Source organism: Phoca vitulina, unplaced genomic scaffold (assembly GCF_004348235.1).
Source record: "Phoca vitulina isolate PV1807 unplaced genomic scaffold, GSC_HSeal_1.0 scaffold13, whole genome shotgun sequence".
NCBI lineage: Eukaryota > Metazoa > Chordata > Mammalia > Carnivora > Phocidae > Phoca > Phoca vitulina.
In genome coordinates, this window is record NW_022589716.1 from 19,016,371 (window position 1) to 19,033,396 (window position 17,026).

The 17,026-nt window shown below is 37.6% G+C and overlaps 1 protein-coding gene across 6 annotated transcripts; it reads left to right on the forward strand.

Annotated features, from left to right (window-relative positions):
• Positions 1 to 1,062: 1,062 nt before the first annotated feature.
• On the forward strand, positions 1,063 to 16,796 carry CUNH3orf14 (chromosome unknown C3orf14 homolog). Of its 6 annotated transcripts, none has more exons than XM_032411658.1 (6): positions 1,064 to 1,204; positions 1,829 to 1,939; positions 2,553 to 2,636; positions 4,256 to 4,379; positions 13,293 to 13,367; positions 15,281 to 16,796. In XM_032411658.1, the coding sequence occupies exons 3-6, from the start codon at positions 2,584 to 2,586 to the stop codon at positions 15,410 to 15,412; spliced, it is 384 nt and encodes a 127-aa protein (XP_032267549.1). In that variant the 5' UTR covers positions 1,064 to 1,204; positions 1,829 to 1,939; positions 2,553 to 2,583; the 3' UTR covers positions 15,413 to 16,796. The 6 variants fall into 6 exon arrangements, with proteins under 6 accessions (XP_032267551.1, XP_032267549.1, XP_032267546.1 ...); XM_032411655.1 differs by having other exon boundaries at positions 1,064 to 1,170; XM_032411656.1 differs by having other exon boundaries at positions 1,064 to 1,170; positions 2,556 to 2,636.
• Positions 16,797 to 17,026: the final 230 nt, after the last annotated feature.

Genomic DNA, 17,026 nt, shown 5'->3' on the forward strand with positions numbered 1-17,026 from the left:
AATGACGTGGATGGAACTGGAGGGTGTTATGCTGAGTGAAATAAGTCAATCAGAGAAAGACATGCATCATATGACCTCCCTGATATGAGGAATTCTTAATCTCAGGAAACAAACTGAGGGTTGCTGGAGTGGTGGGGGATGGGAGGGATGGGGTGGCTGGGTGATGGACACTGGGGAGGGTATGTGCTATGGTGAGTGAGCGCTGTGCATTGTGCAAGACTGTTGAATCACAGACTTGTACCTCTGAAACAAATAATACATTATATGTTAAAAAAAAAAGAAGATAGTAGGAAGGGAAAAATGAAGGGGGGGAAATCAGAGGGGGGAGACAAACCATGAGAGATTATGGACTCTGAGAAACAAACTGAGGGTTCTAGAGGGGTGGGGGGTGGGGGGATGGGTTAGCCTGGTGATGGGTATTAAAGAGGGCACGTTCTGCATGGAGCACTGGGTGTTATGCACAAACAATGAATCATGGAACACTACATCTAAAACTAATGATGTAATGTATGGGGATTAACATAACAATAAAAAATTTTTAAAAAAACTAATGATGTAATGTAGGGTGATTAACAACATAAAAAAATAAAAATTAAAAATAAAAGGATCTTTAAAAAAAAAAAAGAGGATGATAGCACCTACGTCACCAGGCGTTGTAGGGGAAAGGCTGAGATAACCTAAACACAGCGACACACGCAAACCCCTCAAAACGTCCACGATCAATATCACTGTCCCTATGGGGGTGCGGGCAGGGGCTCCACTCCTCTGCTCTGCTCCTGACAAACGGGGTGAAGCTCTCTGAGGCAAGGAGCTTTTACTGACTGTGCAGACCATTCAAACACTCTGGAGTAATTTGAAGGATTTTTCCCCATTTCCATATTCTGTGACATTCTAGCTTCCCTCTCTAAAGCATATTCCGGTCTCAGTTTAAAAGGCCTCGAAACTGAGCTACCACCAAACATTTTCGCAGGGCTCCGAACGACCGCTTGGGGAATTTCTCCGCTGAGCGCAGCACCGTCCACTTTTCGCGCCAGAGGCCCGCCTTTTACAGCGACGTGATTACGTCACCTCGTCCCCGCGTGCGCAAAGATGGTGGCGTGACCACGCCCAGGCCTGTGCTGGGACCCAGCATAGCAGGCGCCTTTACGGATAAGGTCCGAGTGCGACTGGGTGAGTGAAGTCCCACCGCCTTACGGACGGCCCGGTGGGTGCCCTGACTGTCCGAGAGCAGCGTAGGTGCTCGCAGGGCCGGTGAGGAGGGTGTTGTTAAAGGGGGAAGAGCTGGGATGAGGAGGAAAGGTCGTGAGTCCTCTGGATATAAGCAGGGAGTTAGAGTGGTTGCAGGGTTGAGGACTCTGAGGCCGTGCAGATCTTTGGTTCGAAAGGCAGAATTTATCTTGGGGTTTGTCTGGAGTGCTGATGGCGGGCGTTACGGAAAAATAAGTTACCGTGGACTAACTTTCCGAGATTTCCTTGACGCTGCATTCGAAAGGGGGAGGAAGGCGGTGACGATTGGTCCGTGGTGATCTTAGAGGATAAGTATCTGTAACTAGATCCTTGCCGGCAAGCTGGCGAGCGATTGCTGTCCGCGGTGCTGAACGCAAGACATTGGTTCCTTTAGAAGGAAACCCGTTGAGGGCAGGGCAGTGTTTCCTTGCCCTTGGCTGGGCTCAGTGCCCTACACCTCCATGTATGTGCAGTGAAGGAAGAGCTCAGTCTATCAGCGCTGGACGCTCAGAGATTAGCGACAGTGTTTAAATCATAAAATTTAGGAAAGCCAGTGCTTCGCTCCAGGAAAAGAATTTCATTCCTGTTTTTTCTCCCTTAGGACAGTCACCTTCAGCTTTTGCACGCAACCAGATGATCTGCCTTCAGGCTCTGAGCCTTCAAAGCACTTCACTTGATCTTTATCTATATTGGCCCAAGTTCTTCATTCAAGGTGAGCTTGCTCATGTGCCGTTAAAATGGACTTTCCTAAACTCCCCAAATGGAAGTCCTGAGCACCCAGGGTAAGGTGAAGAGACCAGTTGGGCTTTTCCCCGCCAGTTATACATGAAAAATACTTTATTTGGAAAAGAGATGATAGAACTGGGCAGTCTTCCAATAAAGGAAAGACCATGAGTTTCCAGTTGGTTCTTACACTTGTTTGCCTTTCTATGTGTGTGTGCACATGCATAAGGGATGGTATTCCTGTGTTGAATTTTACAGAGTGGATTTTTTTCTTTCTGTTGATTCAATAAAATGTTTACTAGTCTTAGTACCAGCTACTTGTTTGTTTTCAATTCAGATTAAGGTTAAAGTGTGAGGAAGTTAAGAGGAGGAAATGTGAAGTATGTTGAGTTTACCTGATTCATGGTGTTTTTGGCTGCATCTGGCATACGAAAAACTGCATCATAAATAAAAATGGTTTTAAATGCATTCTTTCATTTTATACATTATATCTCAATTTTTATTTTTCTCTTCTGAGAGAACCAATGGGTTGAGGTAATAAAACAATCAACTGCTGTAAAGCTGAGGACATTAAAGTAACTTTAAATGTTTTTATTATTTAGCAGAAAGCTTATAAGGCAGCTTTGACTAAAGATGACGTCCTTGTTTGCTCAAGAAATTCGCCTGTCTAAAAGACATGAAGAAATGTAAGTTTTTTTTTTTTTTTAAGGCTTATCTAAATGAATAAATTGTACTGGCTTTGTTAGTGAAATATTGTGTGCACAGAAGACTTAAGTCTGAAAGTGTGTCATTTAAATATTCTGACACTTGAGAGATTTTGGTGTTAGGGAATGTCACTGTCTCTTAAGAATAACAAAGATTAAAAGGTATGTTCTCTTCTTACAATTCTTACTATTATCTAGATAAATTCACCCTTCTCACCTTTCTAGGTTTCTCACTGATATTTAATGGACTTCTGTACACCTCTTACCCAGGGCAGGCTCCATGAGTATGTGACCTGTGTACTCACAGTCCCTGTACTTGGTTTAATGCTCTAATGTTGCTGTCTTGAAATTTCTAATAGTTTTTTTTTTTTTTTTTAAAGATTTTATTTATTTATTTGAGAGAGAGAGAATGAGAGAGAGCACATGAGAGAGGGGAGGGTCTGAGGGAGAAGCAGACTCCCTGCTGAGCAGGGAGCCCGATGCGGGACTCGATCCAGGGACTCCAGGATCATGACCTGAGCCGAAGGCAGCCGCCTAACCAACTGAGCCACCCAGGCGCCCTAATAGTTTTTTTTTTTAAAGGAGCCCCACATTTTCACTTTGCATTAGGCCTTGCAAACTACATAACCAGTCCTGCACTTATACTTGATATTAACCTTCTCTACCTCTTTCTGTGGGCTCTCATGTTTTCCTTTAATTAATTACCAGGCCCTCTTCCTTGGCTTTCTAAGATCTTCCCCTTATAAAAATGTTGAAATTACTCAATTTTAATTCTACCCTCAAGAACAGCCCTCTGAAACATAGCATTTCTTAAGAATCTCCACAACTATCTGGAAAGTGGTTAGACTGTTATATATATCACATGTATTTTTTTATCATCTGACATTTTTTTAATCAATCATTTAAGGGGACCAAAAAAACTTGTAAAATGAGCATTTGACCAATGAGAAATTTTTAAAGTATATTATATATAAAAAAAGTAGTTTGATAATTTACTTACAACTTTTTACATCTTTCTTCAATTACTGTTTCACCTTGTTGTGAGTATGCATACATACACACAGCCTCTCACTCATATATGGAACCATCATCTTTCTCTTGGAAAAAGAGGAAAAAAATATTTTTATTGCTTCTTCAAACATATGGAAGTTTAGCGCAATTCTAAATGTGTAACATGAGATTCAGGGGTATTGAAGTGTTAAGCAGAAGGTTTCGTATAGCAAGTTATATCAATGTATGTGTGTGGGGAGGTATATATAAGTATGTGTACAAAGGGATATGTATTACAGTTTGCATTTTCACCAAAAATTAAAACATGTTTTTAACACTCTAAAATAATTGCAAAGACCATAGAGGCTAAAAAAACAGAAGCATGTACTTACGATAGATATGTTAATGAAAATAAGAATAATTTTACCCAGATTTGAGACTTACTGAACTATCTAAGTTTTCCGCTGTCTTACTAATGGACATAATAATTGGTTTTCAAAATAGGTTGAACTTGAAGTGAGGTACAATTAAGAAATAAATTTTTTTATGTTAGTCAAGCAAAAAATGTACCCTTTTAAGAAAAACTTTATATAATCTTCATTTTTTTCTAGAGTATCACAAAGATTAATGTTACTTCAACAAATGGAGAATAAATTTATAGACGAAAACAAGGAAAAGGCATCTCAGATGCAAGCAGCTGAGACTGCTTTTAAAAGGAACCTTGGTCTTTTAATGGTAAGTTTCCATGACTTAAGTATAGAGATTTTTTCCCCACTTTTGCAAAAAAAGGTTTTAAGTGAATTTCATAATTTTGATATATATACTTTGTTTTGAGTAATAAATACAATTAATGAAGTACCATCTAGTTTTCAAACCCATGTTAGTTGGATATGTTGCATATGAATTCTTTTTTAAATGAAAAAATAAAAGGAAGTTTGTTTAACCTAAGTGTTTTTAATCAACCAGAAGAACCAATGACCATAGAAGAAATTTAAAGGTCACCTTTGTGCAAGAAGTAATAAATACAAGATGTAACTTTCCATCTTCCATCATCTTTTATTTATAGGGAGATCCTAAAACCCTATGAAGTACCTATAATGTTTTTAGATCCAACTCAAAACTATTTAACATCATAAAAACAAGAACAATTTGATTTTGCCCTACTGGGGCCACAGTCAGCACGTAGAATTCATATCTAAGATAACAGATTTCCCAGATCTCTCTTGATAGTGATGGAGGAGGTGGTCAAAGTATGTGATTGCGCAGGGCCCCACCATTTGGCCAATGTGCCCATTTGGAGTAAAATCATATGTGTAACATTTTTGGCTGCTTGCTATACTTTGCTTCCAGAATTGTATGGCTTCATCCATAATTAAAACCCTAAAGTTTGCTTCCACTCAAGCTTCCAAGAGATCCTATGACTAAAACATTTGGGAGGAAGGCTATATTATTTAAGTTATAAAGCAGTGTTTTCAGTTTTTTATTGTTAAATATTTTCATCGATAGGCATGATATAGTTATCTTATGTAGTCACTAGAGGATAAAGGAAGAGGAAAATTCAGTTATCTTCTCAGCTTCTGGCAGTTTGATCCACAGTAATTTAAGTCACAGCCATAGTGCTACCAAAGCATTCTATGTTGCCATATGTCTTACTTGCCCAATGGTGTTTGCAATATTTATTTTTAAATGGAAATATATAGGATAATCTGGAATTTGCTGTGAAAAGTCAGAAAAACTAAATTAGAAGCTTGAAGGCTTGATCGCTACTTACCTGCAACAAGTACAGGTACTATTTGGATTTTTCAATTATCTTCCTTTTAGTGAGCAAGTATTTGGTGAAAGCCCAGAGGGGCCTTACTACTGAGCTAGTTCTGAGCAGAAAGTGGAGTTAACAAAATAATTCAGAGTTCTTTACATCAAATAGCTAACAGGCTTAACTGATGACTTAAGGTTGTCACACACAACATATGAGACCTTAGTTGATCGAACATTAAGTTATGTGGAATCCTTAGCACTTTAGAAGTACGTATTAAAAAAAAAAAAAAAATCACTGAAAGCTAGAATATCCTAACAAGTCTGAGAAGGGAAACTAAGCTGGAGCTGTATTTGAATAGGCAGAATGCAAAATATTCCACTGCATTCTTACAGAAGAACCAAGACCAGAAGAATGAGTAGCCCTGTTAGTGTCCATGGGACCCTGAGCTAACTGGCTTGTAAAGTTATGGGAAACAAGGTTGGATATGTTTTGTGAGACCAAGTGAAGAAGTTGAGACCTGATATATAGGCATAATACAGTACTAAAAGTGTTAGAGCAAAAGAAAAATAGAGACTTATATAAGAAGCATATGGGTATTTAAGAAAGATTCATTTCCTATTTAGATGCAATGTGATTTGCAGAATGGAGAGATTAGATTTAAGGAGAATAGCTAAGAAATCATTGCCATATCTGGAAGGAAGATAATGAACCTAGTTTTATAGTCATTAGAAACAAGTTTGGATGGTGTTTTTTCCCCGGATTATAAAAGTAATATATTCTCACTGTAAAAAACTGGAAAGAGCCAAGATGATGAAATAGCATACTTTCCATATCATCCCACCCAGCTTGAAATTAATGTTTTTGTATATTTCCCTTTAGTCTTTTAGTAAGCATTTACTGAGCTCCTATATCCCAGATACAGTGCTTGCTGTGAGACAGGCAGTCTCTTCCCTTTTTTTTTTTTTTTAAAACATACTTTGAATACTTGTATATGCAATTTCTTTAATCCTGCTTTCCCTCTTACTATTTTGTTTTAAACTTTGGAAATAATTTTAAGGGCTGTACCATAGAGGTTATCATGAAAGTGACCTAAATAGGACTTGATCACAGAATTTTCAGGTGGGAGAAACTTTAAAAAGCACATAGATTAGATTTTCACTTAAGGCTTTAATTTTTTTTTTTTTAGCATAAAAACTTTTTTTCAAAGATTTAAAATAGGTAAAAGTGGACCCGCTTTGGCCAAAGGCCCATCCATTCAGCCCCTCCTTGCCTGTTCTATTGTGATCTAAGGGATGGTGAAAACCACTGACTGCGCTGATCTCCTAATTTAGAGAAGAGGAAACCGTAAAGTGACTACTCCTAATACCCCCTCCCTGTCAAGAACAGGTTCAGTTACATCAAGATATGTACTTAGGTACAGAATACACTTTAAAAATGGTTCCACTGAAACTTGGAAACATTCCTATAAAGATACTAACAAAATAAGTATAAGCTCTATTACCATCCTTTATTTGACCTATTTAGATGCTCTAATATAAGAAACACTAACATGGAGTGAGCTTTAATTTTTGGGAAGTAAGATATAACCCTAGTATTTTTAACTGATAAGGCCATATACTTAGCAAAGCCAAAGTTGTTTAAAACTAGTATATTATGAGTTGAGTAAAATTAACAGATAAAATGTAACCATTCAAAAATCTATAACGATCCTATATATACAAATGGAAAATATGAAATCACATTCACATTAGCAATGAAATTATAAAATACTTGGGAATGCTCTAAACAAGGAATATGCATGATTGGTATAAAGATAATTCTTAACTTCAATGGGAGATTTAAAATTTAAATGGAGACACATGCCTTAATCCTGATGGGGAAACTATTATTTTTCTAAAATCAGTAGTCACAGTGTTATTTTTAGATTTAAAAATAGCCCCACCAAAATCTGCATCTAACGCAACAAAATTTCTCTAAATGTATTTGGAAAAATAAAAGAATGTTTTAAAAATGGGAACAATAGGGCGCCTGGGTGGCTCAGTTGGTTAAGCGACTGCCTTCGGCTCAGGTCATGATCCTGGAGTCCCGGGATCGAGTCCCGCATCGGGCTCCCTGCTCAGCAGGGAGTCTGCTTCTCCCTCTGACCCTCCCCCTTCTCATGTGCTCTCTCTCTCTCTTTCAAATAAATAAATAAAATCTTTAAAAAAAAATAAATAAATAAATAAAAAATAAAAAAAAAATAAAAAATAAAAATGGGAACAATAACAAAAAGACTAATCCCAAAGGTTCAAGCATAATAGTAAAAGAATGGACATGAATTTAAGTAGTGAAGAAAACTCAAATTGAGGGTTTAGTCAGTAAATATCACAGATGATAATGGATTGTTAGTTTCTGCTAGTTTCCCTATTACATTAATAAAATAAAATGTGTCTGCCTTTTAAAAACAAACATGATTGGTACAGATTTGGAAGAGAAAGAGAATTTTGTTTCTATAAATACTTCCATGAGGTAAACTATCATCTGTTTGACCTCTTTCCCCATCCCACCCACCCCCCACCAGCAAAATTTAGTTTAACCCAAAAAGGCAATCTTGTGGCAGTGAGCATCACCTCATGAGAAAGCTGGACAAACATTCCAGGGTGAGAAAGAATGGGAGTGTGCCACAGCAGATTAGACATAACGGCATGGCCTGGAGGCCTTCTTGGAGAGGCTGACAGTAACAGCCTTCAACAAACTGCACGCCCCACACCCCACCCCCCTGGCCAGTGACTTACAGGACCCAGTCTCTCCTCTTTCCTCCTCACACTCCACACTTTCTCCAATTCAGGGAAGAGCGAGTTTAATGAATGCGTAAGGGTTCCTTGAACCAATGACCCTGTATCTCATGCTTTAGGATCTTCTTTTTTCAATCCCAGAAATTGCCCCTTCAGCAGATTAAAAGATTAAACCCAGTCCAGCTATGGCTGGCTTCACTGTATATATTTACAGGAAGATATATATTGCTGGGTTGGGAGGAAGGGACATGTCTAGGGAGGGGGAAAGAAAGAAATCTCAGTACATGACTTTTTGTGCTCATAGTTTACCTTTCCTAATCACAAGTCAACTCATTTACAGAGGCTGCTGAATCCTGCCATAGAGTAACATTTATATCACCATTCATCCTGGAAACTTGTTTTTTAATTGTTACAAAATATTTCAAACCTATGTGGAAGGAGGAATAGAAGAATGTACTTCCATGTGCTTATCACCCAGATTCAATAATTTTCAAAACACAGCCCATCTTGTTTCATCCACACTCGTCACCTTCACCTGCAGCCCGTCAAATTATGTTGAAGCTAACCATCAGACACCACATTGTTTAATCTGTAAATATCATGTCTTTTTCATCAGTGTTTATCACTCAAAGATAAGGGCTGTTTTAAGTACAATCGCAATACCATGATCCATCTAAGAAATTAACAATAATTCCTCAAATTTTCAGTCAGGATTCAGATCTCCCTGATTAACCTGTTTTTACATTTGTTTGAATCCGGATCCAAATAAAGTCTAGTACGTAATTGATTGATAGGTCTCTCAAATCTCTAAAAGTTCCCTCTGCCTTTTTTTTTCACCCCCTTTTAATTTGTTGAAGGAATTGGCTCATTTCTCCTAGTTTTCCACACTCTGACTATTACTAATTACATTGCTGAGGCATCACTTAGTAAGTTCCTTTGTTCCCTGTAATTCCCATAAATTGACAGAAGTTGTGTTATGCAACAGAAACATAATGCAAGTAATTTTAAATTTCTAGTAACAACTTTTTAAGTTTTTATTTAAGTAATCTCTACACCCAACGTGGGGCTCGAACTCATGACCCCAAGATCAAGCATCCCATGCTCCTCCCAACTGAGCCAGCCAGGCACCCCCCTAGTAACCACTTTTAATAAAGTTAAAAGACACAGATTAAATGAAATGTATTAAAATTAATTTCATATTTCAAATGTAACTGCTATTCAAAGTTAGTAAATATTTTATGTTTTTTTCCTCACTGAGCCTTCAAAATTCAGTGTGTATTTTACATTTACAGGGCTCCTCAATTCGGACTTATCACATTTCAAATGCTCAGCAGCCACTGAGCCTAATGGATATTACATTAACAGTGCAGATCTAGAGCCCTGATCAGATTCAGGTTCAATGTTTTGGGAAAGAACACTTTGTAATGCCTGGTTGTCTTTCTGGAATGTTAGCAGTCACTGATGATCATGGCCTAGATATGTTCATTAAGGGTTGCAAAAAGTGATATTCAAATTCTTCTATTCCTTCTCATTCAATTGCTGATAATTTATAAGAAGATAAACGTCCCCTCATCAATTATTTGGTTACACTTCATATAGGAAAAAGCATGATCAGTGCTTGATTCTTTCTCTGTAGTTAATTTTCAAAAATAATAGTTTGGTTCTCTAGTATCCTCCAGAAGTGACCAATTAGACGTTGATGCTCTTAAATATGTCTGTGATTTGAAAGGTCTCGACCCACGTCAATTTGTATTCCCAGTGATGCTCAAATTGTCCCATTTTTACCAAGTGGGAGCCTCCATGTTAGCTCCTGAATGCCTTTGACATGATCTTAACATGCTTTGATAGCTTTCTTTCTTTCTGCTGTGGTATCTTCCAGGCCATCATTTGCTGCTTAGACCTAGAATTGGCCATTGCTCCAAGGAGCCCTGGATCCTTTTGATGGGAATATATGTTTAGAGCCCTTAATCTGGGTTCTAGGGATGTTTATTACAACTTGTTTTTAAAGATAAAATTCATCAAGAGCTCATATCAATAATTCCATTTTGATTACATGATTGTAAGACTTTTAACTTAAAATCATCAATATTTTACCTCTAACTTTTCCCCCCCTCAGACCAAAAATCTCAGTTCCTAAATAATTTTCCAATACTAACATAACTACTCATTTACTCTATCCCATCATAGAGACAGCACTACCAGCAACAATATGATTACGGAGTATGGCTTTCAGTCAGATACTTTTTATAATTCTTTTTGTCCTTGGGGTAGATCTCACTACAGATGCTCAGTCAAAATACTGTGTTCTAAGACCACCTGATGTACTTTTTCTTGATGTGGTTATGCCACCAACTAGATGGCAGTTAGATTTGTTTCCTTTTGTTTTTAATTTTTAGGGATTGCTTTTTTCATTTGTTCTGTAACTGTATAAATTTTTAAATGGTCTAGTGGCAGATCTATAAGACAAGGTAACAAGGTCTGGTTAGGTAAGTCTAGCCTCTCTTCATCTGCTTTTTTTCCTTTTCTCCCCTCATCCCCTTGGGTAATTTTTTTTTTTAAGTTTTTCATTTATACTCAGGAAACTTTTGACACCTTAGTCATTTATGTATATAATGAATATTTAAGTGTTTAGTACATGCCCTGCACTTTGTTAGATTCTCGGATGCTTAAAGATTGTATGAGACAGTCCGTACCTTCTGGCAGCATATAGTCAAACAGAAGGTTCTTAATTGGAAGTAATGGGATATAACTCGCTACAGAAGGCAGAGATTTTTCAGTCAGGCTAAGGAATTCATACTTTATCCTCTGTGTAGTGGGTCTCTTTTTTTTTAATCTATGTAAAGACATATTTAAAGTAGTAATTTTAGAAAAACTAATCAATTCCGTATGTGGTTAAAGTAAAATGAGATACAGTCCAAGTACATATTTGTTGAACCAGTGAGTGAGATAATAAGACCACAGCACTGAGAATGGCACGGACAGGCTAGAGGAGACATCCCGCAGGAATCATCTATGGACCTTTTGAATTTTTAAATGTCAGGGAAAAACAATAATTGAAGGTAGAAGATACAGCATAGGTGTCTGGGGGAGTAGAACTCCCACTATTGTACATTCAGAACACTCAGTAGGAATAAGGGGAGTTTAGTTTTATTAGGTTGAGAAATAAGGGCTGGGAAGAAAAGTTATCTATTCCTCTACATTAATAGTTGAAGCTAGATAAGAGACAGTCTTGGAAAGAGAAAAAGTAAAAAGAGGAGGACAGATGTCACAAATCTTAGAAAGCCCACACTTAGGATTAAGAAGAGAAAAAGGAGCCAGCTAAAGAGAAAGAGAAGTAGGAGTCAGAGAGGTAAGCAAAACATCTAAGAAAGTAAAATCTCACTTACGAAAGAAGTTCTCTGGAGGGGTGATAATCCCTTGCCGACAGGCTGTAGAGCTGACTGTCAAGTTACTAACCATAGGCCTGTTTTACCAGGCCACAGATCCCTGCTCATACCTACTCTTTCACTGCAAATCTGCTCTTCTAGGAGAGATAGCCAATATCCTTATTTTCTGGTCTTTAAGAGAAGTGTTTATCATCTTGTCTGCAGGTGCTAGTGGCACCTAGATCTACCACCAACAATAAACTTACAACTGTTCTTATAATGATGTCAGTGGAGCTGTGAGTCTATTGTTTGCTTGATTTATGAGAGTAAAAAACAATTTTCCCAGGACCTTGTAAAAGCTCAGTGCAATCACAGGAGAGTTAATCTTCGCTATCTGTCGTAGCATCGGCATCAAAAGCCCTTTAGCGTGCGTCTTGGCCATAAACTTCTGGTCGGGAATAGACGTTGCTAATAGATGGGCTTTTTAGCCCTAAATTGACGGTTTTCCCCTTCAAATCACCTTCTTCAAGACAGCAGGTGCATTAATGGTTGTGCAACTTTGGGGAGTCCCTTTAGGGAATTTCCTGTTTTTCCCTTTTACATTTCACACCCGTTCCTTGCTCCCGCCACGGCCATCTGCTCGCTCTTTTCTCCTGTTCAGCATTGGATTCTTCACACCCCACTCCCACGTCCTTTTCCATCTCTCTCCGTCTGTCCAACAGCCCTGTACTTAGATTGCTCCAATGCTTGTACATGGATCAGAGAACTTTCTCTTTTTGATCAACTCACTGAGCTCAAAGGAGAGACAAAATTTACACGGCCTCCAGCCAAGGCCTCTGTGAACTTGACAAACATAAACAAGCACTAGACAACATAGGTGCCAGTTTGGGGAGCATGAAACAGAGCTCCAGTGTTTCACTCACAACTGAGAGAGTCCTACATTTCTGGGCCTGTACTTCATCCACATATCAAGGTTACATCTTTACCCGGGTAAGCATGAAGTGTGATTACCCCTGCATTGCTACAACCGTAAGAGAAAATGCATACACCCACAAGTCACACTGCAGATTAAAGCACAGGGCTTAAACGTCATCAGCTGCATGATGCACGACCCAGCCATAAAGCTGGCCATCGAGAATGCCCCAAAAGTTGAGTCCTAAAAATCTAGAGTCTAGTGAAAAGGTTCTTGTCCCAAAGTACTGAGGTACCTCACTGACTTTCTTTTGAATATGTGGAGGATTTATGTAAGTATAAAATTAAAAAATAGAATACTGAACAGATGAAATGTGTGACATTAATACACCATTTGCATGATCTGGACTAGAACTCTTCACCTGTAAGGTTAGTCAGCGTGGGGCTGACTATCTGACTGTTTTTAGTATCTGAATATTTGACCGTTTTATCCATCTGGCTGTTCTTATTGGTTTTAGAGCTAAGTTAGTGTCCTGAGCAGTTTTGGAAGAAAGTCCTTTTTGCCAGAATTATTGGCATTTACTATTTTAAATGAAAAGGAAGATCTTGAAAGTCCTACCCACCCCACCCCCACTTTTTATTTTAAAACAAGAAACGCTGCTTTCTCTATTGAAACTGATTAAGTAATGATCAGTCCTCCTATTTCAATGCCCTTCCTTCAGTTCAGACTGAATATCCAGAGAAGAGTTGAGATTTGGGATATAGACATTGCTATTACAGGTGCCATTTGTATGTGTTACGTAAATACATTTTGTTTCTAAAACACTGATACCTATTATAGGATATAGAAGCAGCAGAAAAGTCTCTACAGACCCGGATTCACCCAATTCCATCACCAGAGGTGGTTTCTCTTGAGGTGAGAATCTTAAAGAACAAACGTATAGGAAGAGACCCCATTCTGTTAATAGTACATTATAAATTAATTGTGGTTATGTGTATTTCCCAGATTTATTTATTCGGTAAAACAAGATGTGTCTGATTGATCCTTACATGTCCACAGTGCTGTGCTTTTTACACAGTAGGTAATTGATAAGCATCTTGATTTTTAAAAATTTATCAAGCAAAAATTTTATAAAGATCCTATATCTTTTCATCTAGAAACACCTATCCTGTTAAACCATAACAGACAGTAGACAGTATGCACTAAATCTTAAGATGACAGCATGCCTACCAAAGTGCTTTTCCTGTTGGCTAACGTTAGCAGTTCAGTCCCTTCACCAAATTTCAACCAAAGCTATTTAAATGCATATTATCATGCAGCATAGTGTGGCTTTTGTCTGTTTTATTTTGCTCAGTTCAAGAACAGATTGGGAAGACTGTTGGCAAAAATAAACCCTATTTGGTATATGAATATATCTGTGATGAAAGAAAATTTACTACATATAGAATAGTTTAATTTTATATTCTTAATGACCTTTTCCAAATACAGTTTTGCTTGCTGCCTAAGCAGGGATGTTGAATAGACTCAAAATTAAAGGCTGAGAATTTGCCCTTCAATTTTCTGTGTCATCTAGAGTAATAAGGAAAGGCAGTGATCAAGGATAGAAAGAACTGTGGTACAAAGTTGTGCCCTGGGCATGTCTTTTTCTTCGTTGAATTCTCCAATACCTTACTCTGGCCTATACGGGGCCCACACAATAGGGGTTAATCCAGCCGTGAATGGTGGAGAAACTCCCAACCACAGGCCTTGGTTGGTATTTTTCTTAGCTAGTCTTGCACAGCAGGATGACCTCTATTTTAAGTGTGTCAGGCTGTTTCTCGGACCACATGCACAGATGGGCAGATATGTAGAACAACTCACAATTTCAACTTTCAGAACTCCTGTACCTTGTTAATGTGCAGAGTGAATCCTTACGTGCTCTAAATGCCATGTAATTCTTTGGCTGAATTCCCCAAAATGAGATTGATAGTGATGATCCAATCTAAAATACCCTCCTAGGATACAGAGCTTTTGGCAGTTTACTTTTCTTTGGCCTCCTTAGGGCAGTCACCCAAAAAAACATCAAAGCTTGTAGATATTATATGGTGATCTTGCCTGAGCTTTTATAGCTTATAGACTTGCTATAGTCAGGCCAATAATACAGTGTCTCAACTTCCAAGTTACTGGAATTAAAAACGGTTACATGATACTAGGATTATTTTCTCCATATACAAAAAAAAAAAAAAAAAAATTGGGAAGAAATTACATTTTACCATATCGAGTACTCTTCTAAAAGATATACTGGATGCATATTTTAAGTGTTTTTCCCCATATAATTAAGGAGTCAATTTACCTGAGTCCTGTACTATAACATACTGGTTATGTTTCATTTCCTGATCTCATCCCAGGTGAAATCTTTTTATGTCAGTTAAAAAGCAGTTGTTCATGCCTAATCATTTCATTGTAATAATTTTAGTATGGGTAATCATAGAGTATGGAATTTGGAAGAGTAAACAAAAACATTTAATGACTGTAGCCATAAGTGATACCACTGGTAATAATCACACTGTTGGCCACAAGAGGGCGTGTAAAATCACAATAAAATCCCATAACCTGTAATTCTGCCAGGCTCTGGTTTTACTGAGAAATTTGAAAATTAACACTAGTAAGTAGCCAGATTTCTTTCTAAAATTAACATAAAATATTCTGTAGAGGAAGTGCATTCTACGTATATGTGTGTATGTACACGCACACACACACTTCAGTGAATAAACATTTAGACTATTATGAAGAGCCAAGTTCAATTGCTTGATATGCTTTTTTACTTTTGGATGTTGTTTTTTTTCCAGACTCTTTACTGGGCATCAGTAGAAGAATATATTCCCAAATGGGAACAGTTTCTTTTAGGAAGAGCACCATATCCTATCGGTGTTGAAAATGAAAATGAAGCAGAAAATACCGTTCAGAATGAGGCGCAGTGATAACTTCTTCACATACTCTTTTCAAAAAAATCTGTTTAGTACAGCTGAATATTAAAGAATATACGGGTCATTTCGGGTACCTTAGGAATCGAATATGTTCATATTGTCCCATTACCTCCTCAATGACATGAAGATAGGAGAATCGGCTGACAAGTCTCAGGTTCTATCACTTTGAGACCTACTATTATTTCAGGGTCACGAATTTGCTTTCTGCCAATCCCATGGAAGTGTTAAGAGCTAATATTGAAAAGTGGACTGTTTATTCAGTAAGTCACTAAATAAGTGTTCTGTGTGTCATTTTTTTAAAAAAAATCATTCATTGTCATTCTCATCTAAACAGTGAATACTGGTTGTTCTGATTTTACATTTTCTAGAATTGTTTTGGTTATTTTTTTATGGGGATCGGGTTCAGCACAGGATCCCAGTGGCTGTTGGCCCTTTTAACAAATGGAAAAAATAGAGGTATTTACCTGCTTCAGTATAGTATTTATTAGACAATGGATTCATGGGATTTTGACCCTCATAGATAATCAAACCTCTGAAGGTTCTGGAGGAAAGAACTAAATTACAAAGCACTCGAGAAGTAGCCAGTTTCAGGGGGGCTCAGACTTAGTCCTGAAAAAGGTCACCTATTAGAGCTGGGAATGGTTATTGGATTTTGACTTGGTTATTTAAGGACTACCAACCTGTGAATGCAAGTAACTCCTCTCATCTTTTCATCTTGAAACTTGCCCTTCCCTCTCCTGTTTTCATTATTTCTGAAACAACTGTCAGAAAGCTTTGCAGTTCCTCAGTCCTCCACCACTGGAGCACTCAAAAAGGTTTTTTTTTTTTTAATTTTTTTGATTATAGAGGCAGCTCCTGCTAGTAAGGGGAGTCTATGTTCATTACAATTCAAGAGTTTAAAAATTTCAAACTGGTGTGTATTTTTACATGAAGACAGCAGGACAAGCTTTAAAAAAAAAAAAACAACTATATTGAAACGTCCATTGTGCTGATAAGTTCGTTTAAACCACCATCTTGGAAATATCCTGTTGAGTGGGTGTTGGTGTGGGTAACAATAACGTTGTTTTCATAATATGCGCTGGCAGATTAGCACACTTCTCTACAGTGTTAACAGTTGTAATTAAGGAATAAACAGCACAGAGTGTCAGTCCGATGACAATTTCATCTATAGTGTCACAATACAAAATGTCACAAAATATTAGAACTGTTATATAACTATAAAAAGTACCGGCTTAAAAGCTGAAAGGCTTAAAAAAAAAAACAACAAGGAAGACAGAAAGGAAGAAAAAAGAAAACTGGCATAGAGACCAGAACAATTTATACCTTCTCAAGAATGTTCTGACATGAAAATAAATTGATAATTTTTTTTTTCCTGTTACATCACAGTTTGGTTTCTAGCCATCCAGTTGATTTAGCAGGAGAATACAGGGCTTTTTAGCAGCTTTGAATTGGTAAACAGATTTAGATGTAGTAGAAAGGAACATGAGGAAGTTTTTTTTTTTTTTTAACATCCAATCTTTCCCAGCATATGCACATAAGAAGGTGAATGAAGCGATGTGAAACTTATTTCTCTTTAGTCAAGTGAAAAAAAGGCTAAACATTTGTTGA

Coding starts and splice junctions, on each gene's coding strand:
- CUNH3orf14 (XM_032411658.1), top strand. CDS start 2,584: ATGACGTCCTTGTTTGCTCAAGAAATTCGCCTGTCTAAAAGACATGAA. Junction 2,637..4,255: donor TCTAAAAGACATGAAGAAAT/GTAAGTTTTTTT, acceptor ATTTTTTTCTAG/AGTATCACAAAGATTAATGT. Junction 4,380..13,292: donor GGAACCTTGGTCTTTTAATG/GTAAGTTTCCAT, acceptor TACCTATTATAG/GATATAGAAGCAGCAGAAAA.